Genomic DNA, 11,599 nt, shown 5'->3' with positions numbered 1-11,599 from the left:
GGCGGTGACAAAAAAAAAATACAAGATCAATAAAAGATCTGCAGCATGATAGCTAAAGTAGGCTATTGTTGTTGCATAGGTGACTAAAAAATAGTGTTTCGTTTGCGACGCGAAATAATCGTATTCTTCTATTTTGCTCTTTCAACATTTAGCCTCGCCATTTTGAATTTTTCTCCCATGCATATTTGACCGACTTGGTAATGCCCGCAGTAAGTACACCTTTGAGAGTTTGAATGGCTGCAGGTATCCTAACTGTTTGGCGCACTGCCAAAATTAGTCGGCTGCGGCGTTTCTTATCCAATGCAAATTCCATCGCACCAGAAGGTGAAGTGACGCCGAGGGTGCGTCTGAACCCAATTGGCAATTGCTGCACAAGGCTGCTAACGTATTCCGGCGTGAACTCCTTTTTCTCAAACCGACCAACCTCACCCCCGGTTCTCACCAATGTGTGACCATCCACCATGTGCTCCATGATCGGAGCATATAAATGGCGGAATTTTGTAAATTGTTTGTTCACAATATTTTGTATTTTTTTGGGATTCTCGCCCCCAATTGCCATTCTGGGATCTCCCATATACGATACCAGGGTTATGGTTTCGTATAGCTTGACTTCATCAAATTTGGCTGGTGCCAATAATAATGCTAATGTGAGTGCACTCTTCAAGTTGTACTGATTAACAAGTTCAATATACTTGTTTTCTTGCCGCAAAAATTTGACCGGTTTCTGTAATCTGCCAGCAACATAAAGCGAGTTCCACTCACACAAATCTCGAAGACACAGCTCTAATGTGGTGACACCATACTTGAGAAGATGGGTTTTGCCGCCACTAGCCATGGCCACAAATGGATTAAAATAAACTCCGCCACCCCACTGCTGGACTGCCAGGATGGTGGGGGCTCCGCCCAAATACTTGAGACCGGAATAATGGTTGCCGAACTGTCGCAAATTGGTGGTGTGGAAATTGCAAGCATCATCTACTACATGGATCATGTCTATTTGCGGCTTTGCTCGCTTCGTGTACCCCGCCTGGTCAAACACCCCGGACCCGTAGCCAAACGTAAACTCCACCGGACCGTCAAAACGCCGTGCGAGCGCCTCCAAATCGTCGTCGTTATCAGTGACAAATTGCTGGTTAGAACATTGTTCAGGTAAAAGATTTTTCACCGCCAGATATCCCGATGTGATGATATCCTTGTATATTTCGGGGTGGTACAGTGTCTGGGCTGCAGTACTGTATTGGCACACACCGGTCAGAATGCGTAGTCGAAGCATACAGTTGTTAGTTTGTCGTACGACAGGATCTGGTTACGATTTCTCACGGTTGTGTGCAGGAAATTTCAATCGAGCCCATCACATGAGAAATCTGAGGGAGATTACTTTTAACCCGACCATTATGAACTTACGACCTTAGTTCTGTTCCTTGTGAAATCATTCACATGTTTGGTGAAAAAGTCTCGTACATCTGAAGCCATCACAGGATTGGATCTTGTATATAATGACAGCTGTCCTGTATGAAGTCTGCCATGAAGAGGTGCTTCAAGTCAGCATGATGATTTTGAAGCATTGTTTATACTTCGAGCGACTTCAATAAAGGTAAAGGGAAGTGGTCTCCAGACAGGTCTTATAAGATAACATGCGGTGAGTTTGGATGTTTTTATTAAGTCAACTGATACTCTCAGTCGCATTGTAGCTCCGAGAACCTCGTGAAATCGTTCTATTGTTCACTTGCACTGTTTTCACTAGCATTTGAGATACACGAGGATAGTACTTCATTAGTACTTAGTACTGTAATAGTGCTTTATTCGTACTTAAATAATACTTCGCACATAGTTATACTCCCATTTATTTTTTCCTAAACTTATGAACCCTCCTAATTCTGCTGCCTCTGATGCTATTTTTGGTTCGCATTACTTGCGGCAGTACTGTACCCTTAAACCAACTCTTAGTGACTTGATTGGTTTATTATTAAAAATCGGGCTCTCTGTTTCGAACTGGAATTGATGATGTAACCAAAGAGTCAAGGTGAGATAGATTAAAAGTCATTTTCAAGGAAATTACCTATAGCTGCAATATACATGCCCACTAAAACTCTAACGAGTCTACATAGATGAAATAATTTGCAGCCATTCCACAAAGGTCGTCCCATCCTCAATTTTAACTCGAATCGATACTTTTCGAGGTTTCAAACCTCTGGCGTGTGGGACAGAGTATATCTGTGCTTACAAAATACCTTGTCCTCACCAAAAAATGTAAAAAAAGGAACAACAATGTGTCCCACTTTTCTATATGCATAGGCGTGAAATAACGCAGAATCGCGCGATAATCAAATTTCGTCCCACTTTTCTTAATCTTACTCCAACTTTCGGCTCAGCTAAAAGAGCAACACCAAAATTCTGGTTACTCCGCAGCTACTTATCTTTGAGCAACCAAACTCCTAAATGGAATAATTGCCAATTACTATTTTCTTTTTGAGGTCCCTGCCATTCGCCGGTCAGGCACCCACACACCGGTACCGGCGGTTGTCTGCACTCCGCGAATTTTCCAGTTGTGAATCATCTCCAATATCTTCAACATGTCTGCTTCCCAGCGCTATAGATCGACCCGCTCGGCCAGCGACGCCTCCATCTCATTTGAGGAGGCGGTGATGATGGGCTTGGCCAAAGATGGTGGTTTGTTTGTACCTTCTTCGATTCCTGCGTTTCCTGACTCATTTTTGACAGAATGGAAAGACTTGTCGTTTCAGCAACTTGCGTTCCAGATCATGAGAAAGTACATTTCCGAGCAGGAAATTCCCAGTGATGACTTGGAGAAGTTGATCGAGAAGTCCTACTCGACTTTCCGTGCTCCAGACGTCACTCCTTTGAATCCTATTGATAAAGAAAATGGAGTATATTTGTTGGAATTATTCCACGGTCCTACCTATGCCTTCAAGGACGTTGCGTTGCAATTTTTGGGTAACTTGTTCGAGTATTTCTTGGTCAGAAGAAACGCATCTGCCAAATCAGAACTGGATCGTGAAAAAATCACCGTCGTTGGTGCTACCTCTGGTGACACTGGATCTGCTGCTATTTACGGATTAAGAGGCAAAAAAGACGTTTCTGTGTTCATCTTGTACCCCACTGGAAGAATATCGCCAATTCAGGAAGAACAAATGACTACGGTGGAAGACGAAAATGTTCATACCTTGTCGGTGAAAGGTACCTTTGACGACTGTCAAGACATTGTCAAGCAAATTTTTGGCGACAAGGAGTTCAATGACAAGTACCATGTGGGAGCTGTCAATTCCATCAACTGGGCTCGTATTTTGGCACAAATGACCTACTATGTCTACTCGTTTTTCCAGTTGCGCAAGAACCTCGGCACCGATGCTGCCTCCAAAATTCGGTTCGTTGTGCCTTCGGGAAACTTTGGTGACATTCTTGCAGGCTACTATGCCAAGGCAATGGGCTTGCCTGTCGACAGGTTAATTATAGCCACCAACGAGAATGATATTTTGGATCGTTTTATGAAATCGGGTCGTTACGAAAAAACTGCTGATAACTCCAAGCCTGCCGAGGTGAAGGCCACATATTCTCCTGCTATGGATATCTTGATATCCTCGAACTTTGAGAGACTTTTGTGGTACTTAATCAGAGACAATTTGGCTGAGGGAGATGACAAAAAGGCAGGATCCATATTGAACGAATGGATGACACAGTTGAAATCCACCGGTTCGGTGGTTGCTCCAGAGTCGGTGGTCGCTGCTGCTCGCCGTGACTTTGATTCGGAAAAGGTCACCGATTCCGAAACTGCTTCTATGATCAAAAAGGTTTACCACAACCACCCAAGGAAATATGTGTTGGATCCTCATACTGCCGTGGGAGTCACAGCCACCTACAGAAACATAGAAAGAGATTCAACAACCAAAGAGTCTGCCAAGTACATTTCGTTGTCGACTGCTCATCCAGCCAAATTTGCTGAAGTGGTGAACCTGTCTTTGGAAGGAGTGGATGGCTACTCTTTTGAAAAAGATGTATTACCCGATGAGTTGAGGGTGTTGGCTTCCAAAGAGAAGAGATTGAATCTCATTGACGAGGCTTCTGTCGAAAAGGTCAAGAGTGCTATCATCAAGGCATTGGAATCTGCTTAATCAAAGAAAAATATCACCTAATAAATCTATTTGCGTTTTTCGTACTCTATTTTCCCGTCATTAATCTTCACCTCGTACCCTACTTCCTCCAACACCTTGTCGTCAACCACTTGCTGAGCTTCGAGTGATCTGACAAAATTTTGGTTTCCTTCATTCCCAGCAAGAAGCTGTTTGATACACACTATGGCCCTCTCCTTAAGATACGGATTGTTGTCGTCAATTGTGCAGCACGAGAGTATTATCTGGAGACCATGCAAGGAACGAACTTGTTCCTGAACTTCAAAAGTATTGTGTGCTAGATGGGCTATAATCTCAATTATCGCAGACTTGACTTCTGGAAAAGACTTGGTATTTTGTTCTGTCTCTTGGTCCTTGAGAGTCTTTCTCTCTACGTTTTGGTGCACCGAAGCTAGTAAATGGATCAAATTTTCAACAGCTCCATAGTGTCGGAGAAACTGTCTTGTTGTGTCAAACATGCACAAATGTGAAAGGCAGTCTAAAAGACGAATTAGTATGGAATGACAGTATTGTAACTCAATCCTGTCGAAATCTTGTGTGGTCAATTGTTCTTCAGACCGCTCAGATATTTCGACAAACAAATCATACATCCAAGCGAGCATCGCAGCAAGCTGATATTGGTCCCAATTTTCTTTGGAAGTTGCAATTTTTTGGCCTGCTTTTACCAAAAGTAGACTCTTGTCCTTATCATTTTTGTAGGTGTGTATCCAATTGTTGAAGCTTTCGCTACATATGAACTGTTCAAACACCTCTATCAGTTTGAATTCAAGCGGCTCTTTTATGTCTGAAAAACTGGAAACCTCAGCAGCAAGAAAGCACACCAAAAATGATAGTTCTCTTATAAGAAGAAAGTCATTCACGGTGAGATTTTCGAGAGACTTCACTATAATAGATACTAGAGGTTGTCTAGCTTGCTTGGAGGTGGTGAGTATGTTCCACATTATTGGACTTTGAAGTGCATTATCAAGGTACCCAAGGTCCTCAGACGACAAAATGTAGCTCTGTGAGCAGTTTGAGCAAGCTTGTAGCCAGGAAATAACTAGATTTTGGCCGATATCGTTTTTTTGGATGTGGACGTTTTGTACACTTGAATACACAATTTTGAGGTCAATTGGACAATTTTCAGAAGCCAAGTTTCGTACAAGAAGATACACTCCTCTCAACAATCTATAGTAAGATGCAGTTTTGTCTTCATTTGATTTAATTTGTTCTAAAATGGTAGAAAGAATTTCCCACAAGTCTTCTCTGTGTGCCAAATTGTGTCGTATTTGATGATCATTGACTGTATCTCTAAGCAAGGATCCTAGACTGCTTATCTGAGCCTCTATTTCTTTATTTGAGCTGCTGTCCAAAAGTACAGATTTGACTTTGTCTAGACATTCTAAAACAGAATCAGTCATTGCACTGAGGAATCGCTCATCGCATCTGTGAGATGGGCTGGATGCAGGATTCGAAGTTGCAAGAGAATTAATGGTTTACAGTGGGCCATAAAAGAGATAAACATAAACTTCAACTCAAGATGGGAAGCATTCTATGGACTTCTGTGCTGTCGACAACATTCACTTTTTCAAAATTTCAATTTTTGCAGCAATTCGAAATCATGAGGTGCTCGTGAATCCATCACCTGATTAACATACTTTACGAGGCAACTTTTACGGAAGGAAACTCGGCGAATACTCTACAAAATAATCTATATTCAAACTGTGGTTGGTCAAGGTGGCTACTTTATGCATTTTCGCGCCTCAGCCGCGAGCACGTCATATGTGTCAACGACGAAAGAAATGAAATCATCTAGATACACCCAAAATCGAGATCAGTTCAAGTTGCTTATCGAAAACAGACCTCAAATATCATACTACTTGCCTACCTACTTAGTGCGCTTTCCACTTTCCGCATCTCTTATCTCCCTGGCGCTTATCTCTAACTGCGCGTGCACCTGCACCAAAACGCCGCATCTCCTGCCATTATGCACCGAACAAACGTCAAGCCACAGTGACACAAGAATGGCATATATTATTCCCGAGTTGCGCCAGCACGATTTTTAGGAGTGCTTTGTTCGGAAAATGTCAGAGAAGCTCGAGAAGGTTATTGTTGTTGAGGGTGGGGACAATTCTAGTGACTTCTCTTACCTAGAGATTCCCGATAATGATCTTCTGTTTATCGAGGGAGATCCGTCGATGATGAACAATTCTCCTTATCCTGAAGTCCGGGCAGCGGTTTCGACCGAGGTGGATCCAGATATCAAGCTCAACCACTGGAGAACTTGGTTTTTGACCACGATCTTTGTGATTGTATTTGCTGGTGTCAACCAGTTTTTCTCCTTACGGTATCCTTCCATCACCATTGGTTTTGTGGTGGCCCAGGTGATCTCCTTTCCCATAGGTAAGGCACTTGAGAAGTTGCCGGATATCCAATTCAAGCGGGCTCCATTTTTCAACTTGAATCCAGGCAAATATACCAAACAAGAACATGCACTTTTGACCATTGTGGTTTCACTTACGTCGTCCACGTCGTACGCAATGAACATTTTGATTGCCCAGACAAACTTTTACAATCAAGACGTCTCGGTCGGGTACCAGATCCTCATGGTTTTTTCCACTCAGCTACTTGGATACGGTGTAGCAGGACTTACTCGTAGGTTCATTGTATATCCAGCACACATGCTCTGGCCGCAAACTTTGGTTACATCGACTGTTTTCAGCGCCTTGGCAAAGTCAAATCTTGCAGAAAACTTTAAAACCAGCAGAGTTAATTGGTCGAGATACAAAATGTTTGCAGTGGTAACGATATTTTCGTTTGTTTGGTACTGGTTTCCAGGGTTCATTTTCAAAGCTCTTTCTTACTTCAATTGGGTGTGCTGGATAGCGCCCAATAATATCGTTGTGAACCAGATCTTTGGGGTTTCTCTGGGATTGGGAATAATTCCAATAACTTTCGACTGGACTCAGATTACCCAGGCTTTGAGCTTTAGTCCACTTGCAACTCCATTCTGGGTGGCTGCAAATACTTATGGTTCGGTATTTGTGTTTTTCATTGTCCTCTTGCCCATACTCTACTACACCAATACGTGGGATGCCAAGTATATGCCCATGATCAGCTCGTCCACATTCGACAATCGGCAACAGAAATACAACATGTCCAAAATCATCACCAAAGACTACAGAATAGACCACCAGGCTTACAAGGAGTACTCTCCGTTGTTCATCCCATACTCGTACCTCCTAAACTATGCAACCAACTTTGCTGCCGTGATAGCCATCTTCACGCACACCGCACTTTACAACGGTAAAGACATAGTTGCAAAATTCCGCAACTCGAAGCATGGTGGAGAAGATATCCACAAACGACTCATGAACTCGTTCAAAGAAGTGCCAGACTGGTGGTATGCGGCGGTATTTGTTGTATCTGTTGGCTTGGCATTTGCAACCGTTTCTGGGTTTCACGAACATACCCAAATGCCTGCTTGGGGCTTGGTAATAGCCTTGTGTATAGCATTTGTGGGGTTTATTCCCCAGGGTCTCTTAGAGGGACTCACCAACCAGCATGTGGGATTGAACGTGGTGACGGAAATCGTGGCAGGTTACGTCTTTCCTGGAAACCCATTTGCAAACATGTTCATCAAACTTTATGGTTTCATTCCAATGAGACAAGGCTTGGACTTTTCTCGAGACTTGAAGTTGGGACAGTACATGAAGATTCCTCCAAGAGTTCTCTTCGTTTTTCAAATCTATGGTACCATTCTTGCATGCTTGGTTAACGTTGGGGTTCAGCAATGGATGCGGTTCAACATTAAGAATATTTGCGAGTCCACCAATGAATTTTCTTGTCCAAATGGAAGAGTGATATTCAATGCTTCCATATCATTTTCGTTGGTCAAGGAGTTGTTTTCACCGGGAAAAAGATACAACCCTCTCTTGTACTTTTTCTTGATTGGTGCAATTTTCCCCATATTCACTTGGCTCTTATGGAAAAGATACCCAAACCGGTGGTTTGGCCGTATTAACAGTCCAGTTTTTTTTACCGGCCCAGGAAACATCCCACCTTCGACATTGTACAACTACTCGCTTTATTTTGCAACCTGCTTTGTCTTCAACTACTACCTCAAGAAGTACCACAGTTTCTTCCATGCCCGCTACAATAATGTCATCTCTGCTGCATTTGATGCCGGGGTAGCGATATCAGCTATCATTATTTTCCTCTGCGTTTCGTATCCCGGCGGAAAATTGGTGTGGTGGGGAAATACCGTCTACCAGAATACCAAGGACTACAAGCTGACACCGTTCTATACCCTCAAAGAGGGAGAAACTTTTGGCCCCAGTAAATGGTAAGTACATGTTTATACTAATATGATTTCTGTAACGATATTCAAGCTGCGCCGTCCACGACAACAGCTGCAAAATTTTCAGTCTCCGCCTTGACCTCTAGCTTGGCCACCACTTTACCTCCCGTAGAAGCCAAACGCACCAATGCGGCCACTTTGCCGCCCCATACATCTTTTCCAAGCAACTTCAACACATGCGACGTTGTGTCTGGGGAAACGTAATCCAGACCATCTAATGGCATCATGCCCAAGTTCTTGGCGAGCTTTTCAACCGCAGCTTCTAACGACTTGATTCCAGCTAACGTTATCACCGTTGAGGCATCATGTGGTAATTGATCGTAAAGTGCCGTGAAGTTGGAGTTGTATAATGGGCTAATGAAGTCACCAGGTAACACCTCCAAGTCTTCAATTTGGTATTCATCGGCCCAACCATCGTCTGAAGCATCGTAATTACCCTCATTGTCAATAGTCTCTCTGTTGATGTAAGACATCGTATTTCCAAATGCGGCAATAAGTACTTCATCGTCCAACGATGGAGTGGTGAACGACACATACGCAACGCCAGTTTGATTGGGCTTGAGCTCATCGATTTGAATCACCACATCCTCAACATAAAGTTCGTTGTCTGGCTGCGCTGCGATAGATACCTCTTGCAAAACAAGGTTGTTTAATGTGTTTGTGATATTGTACTGCAATACCAACTTTTGCGACTCGATGAAAAAGTGTTTGACAACCGATACCACAAACTCATTCTCCTTGTCGGTGAGGAATGTTGGAGTAGAAGAAGATTTGGTCAATTTTCCGTAAGCAGCAAATTCAGGTATGGCGCTGATTTCTTGAGCGTATTGTTGCATTTTCAACAATTCGTTAGCGTTGTCGTCTTGTTGGCTGTCCTGTGCCTTAGCAGCAGGTGTACCTTCCTTGTCATCTCCACTGTCTGCGGCAGAGCTCTCAAGCTTCTCGATCTTAGTCTTGTATTGACGAGACTTCAACTCTTCTTCTGTCAAAATAGGAACTTCATTAATGTCAAATTTCACATCGAAATTAGTCTCATCGTTCAAGTAGTTGGTCAATTGGCTTTCCAAAACTGCCAAGTCGTAGCGAGAGGTTGAAACAATCAACTCTTTGTGTGCACGATCAATGAAAGCCAATGAAACAGCAGCTCTGTCTCTCACTTCATCATCAACGTCATTCAAGCAACGGCCCAATAAGATCTTTATGTTGCGAGCAATGTCGCCACCACACACAGCAGCAAACTTTGCCAATGATACAACAGCCGATGATCTAACAATGGAGTTCTCCAACACAAGACGGTTGTATATATGTCTGATATAGTAAGAAGGATTGGCGGTGGAGGGTCCCTCTTCTCCTAGCAAGTGGAGAATACGAACAGAAAGTTCAGTAAATTCACAATCTTCGATAAACTCACACAAGTTCATCAAGATGAGCTGCTTGGCACTGGCATCTGGAAGGAAACGAATCAAGTCGAATAAAGCATCAACAATGCTGGACTTGAGTTGCAAAGAGCCATCATCGCGCAACAAGTCGGTGAGGAATGCTACCAACTTTTTGTGTTTTGAAGGGAACTTCAAGGCTAAGTTTTCTATGGCGTCAATAATGACTGACTTGAAGTCCTCTGTGATCTCATCCATAAGGGTTGTCATCTTTGTGATCAAGCGGTCGACACTCTCACCTCCGGCAACCAAACCAGACAGCTCTACGGTACCAGCGCCCATTGTCTTCAACAAGGTGGTGATGGCAAGCGTCGAAATTGAACGGTTAGAATCATTTATCAAGTTTTCCAATTCCAAATTGACCACGACGATCTTCTCTGGATGCTTAACCGATATTTTGTTAATTAAGCGAATAGCAGAAAACCTGGTGGCGGTGCGAGGAACACCAAGAAGTTTTTGTAAAGTCGACACCACATTCATAAATTGGTCTTCCTTAATCAAGTGCTGAACACCAATGAGAGTTCTGCAGGCTTCAAGCTCGACCATGTCGCTCTTGTTCTTAAGGAAACCCGCGAGAAGTGGATACAACGGGTTGATGAGCGATGGATCGTCGGCCAAGATCTTATTGATATACCGAATCAACTGGATGATAGCCAACGAATTCTTCAAGGTACCGGAATCGGCCAAAGACGTAATCAACTTCATCAATGCCATTCTATCGTGATTTCTCAAGTGATACAACAAGCCTAGCGCATGGTACTGGTACATATACGAGGTCGCTGGCAAGTTGGTAGTCAGATGACCATAGTACTCGTGAAGCAGGAATTGGTCTGCTGGAAATTGTTTGTACAGCAGCACCGTTTCCAATGCCTCATTGGTAAAGCGTTTCACCACGTCCTTTGCAATTGGGAGCAAATTGTAGGTAGATATCAACGCAGCAGACGACACAATTGGATTTTTGTCAACCAAACAATTACGGAAAAGACGTTCGGATGCTGAAACAGTGGTTGGGTCCAACACCTTAGAAAGAGTCCGGATGGCATTGGGTTTGTACACCAACTCGCCGGACTGGATGTCTTTCATAATCGACGAAGTCACCATCAAAATGTCCTGCGACGTCGCACTGAGCTCTTTGATCGTCAAGTAAACAAGTTGACGAAGCGCAGTGTTCTTGTGCTGGAACAACTTCGAAATGGAGAAGAAAAGGGTGGTGGCCTCGTTTGAAGGGAAAGTTTCTCCGTGGTAGATCAAACTCAACAATCGAGCCAACAACTTGCGGCACTTGGCGGCGTTAACAGGAGACGCATTGAACAGTTGTAGACACTCCTGGAACACCGTCATTTTATCGGGAACCCCCGACAGCGACCCGGAATACGCGTCTGCTTTTTTGTACGAATGGGTGGACATGACGACGGTGGTTGAGATTGTTTTTCGTGTCAATTAGGGTGCTGGTGTGTGGGTGTGAAATTCCAAGGAGTTTTAGTGCTTGTGGTGTGTGGGTGCCTATATCGTAGATTTTTGCAAAACCTCCATTATGCTTTCTTTGGTTCGGGGATCGGCGGTGCTTTATAGGGCCGCGAGGCCGATGGCGCATATGCAGCCACGGATGCAAACCATGTTGGCCACGCTTCCGCGCATGATGGTCGGAAGTGGGTCGGGATTGGCCTCGATGGTGA

The 11,599-nt window shown here is 43.7% G+C and overlaps 5 protein-coding genes across 5 annotated transcripts; 2 read left to right on the top strand and 3 right to left on the bottom strand. All coding sequences in view use genetic code 12, as the record gives it.

The window, feature by feature from the left end:
• Positions 1 to 148: 148 nt before the first annotated feature.
• On the bottom strand, positions 149 to 1,273 carry PTH1 (putative phosphatidate cytidylyltransferase; the record flags this gene model as incomplete). Its single annotated transcript, XM_001486814.1, has 1 exon — positions 149 to 1,273. The coding sequence occupies one exon, from the start codon at positions 1,271 to 1,273 to the stop codon at positions 149 to 151; it is 1,125 nt and encodes a 374-aa protein (XP_001486864.2).
• A 1,300-nt stretch (positions 1,274 to 2,573) lies between these two features.
• Positions 2,574 to 4,130, top strand: THR4 (threonine synthase; the record flags this gene model as incomplete). Its single annotated transcript, XM_001486813.1, has 1 exon — positions 2,574 to 4,130. One exon carries the CDS (start codon positions 2,574 to 2,576, stop codon positions 4,128 to 4,130), a length of 1,557 nt encoding a protein of 518 aa, XP_001486863.2.
• A 26-nt stretch (positions 4,131 to 4,156) lies between these two features.
• On the bottom strand, positions 4,157 to 5,548 carry PGUG_00239 (uncharacterized protein; the record flags this gene model as incomplete). Its single annotated transcript, XM_001486812.1, has 1 exon — positions 4,157 to 5,548. The coding sequence occupies one exon, from the start codon at positions 5,546 to 5,548 to the stop codon at positions 4,157 to 4,159; it is 1,392 nt and encodes a 463-aa protein (XP_001486862.2).
• Positions 5,549 to 6,211: 663 nt separating this feature from the next.
• Positions 6,212 to 8,476, top strand: PGUG_00238 (uncharacterized protein; the record flags this gene model as incomplete). The annotated part of the gene is made up of 1 exon (XM_001486811.1): positions 6,212 to 8,476. The coding sequence occupies one exon, from the start codon at positions 6,212 to 6,214 to the stop codon at positions 8,474 to 8,476; it is 2,265 nt and encodes a 754-aa protein (XP_001486861.2).
• A 37-nt stretch (positions 8,477 to 8,513) lies between these two features.
• On the bottom strand, positions 8,514 to 11,330 carry SEC21 (coatomer subunit gamma; the record flags this gene model as incomplete). Its single annotated transcript, XM_001486810.1, has 1 exon — positions 8,514 to 11,330. One exon carries the CDS (start codon positions 11,328 to 11,330, stop codon positions 8,514 to 8,516), a length of 2,817 nt encoding a protein of 938 aa, XP_001486860.2.
• Between the last annotated feature and the right edge of the window lie 269 nt (positions 11,331 to 11,599).

The sequence above is a fragment of the Meyerozyma guilliermondii genome, genomic scaffold, assembly GCF_000149425.1.
Source record: "Meyerozyma guilliermondii ATCC 6260 scaffold_1 genomic scaffold, whole genome shotgun sequence".
Lineage (NCBI taxonomy): Eukaryota > Fungi > Ascomycota > Pichiomycetes > Serinales > Debaryomycetaceae > Meyerozyma > Meyerozyma guilliermondii.
The sequence above is the reverse complement of the archived record's forward strand: the minus strand, read 5'-3'. Positions and strand labels throughout refer to the sequence as shown.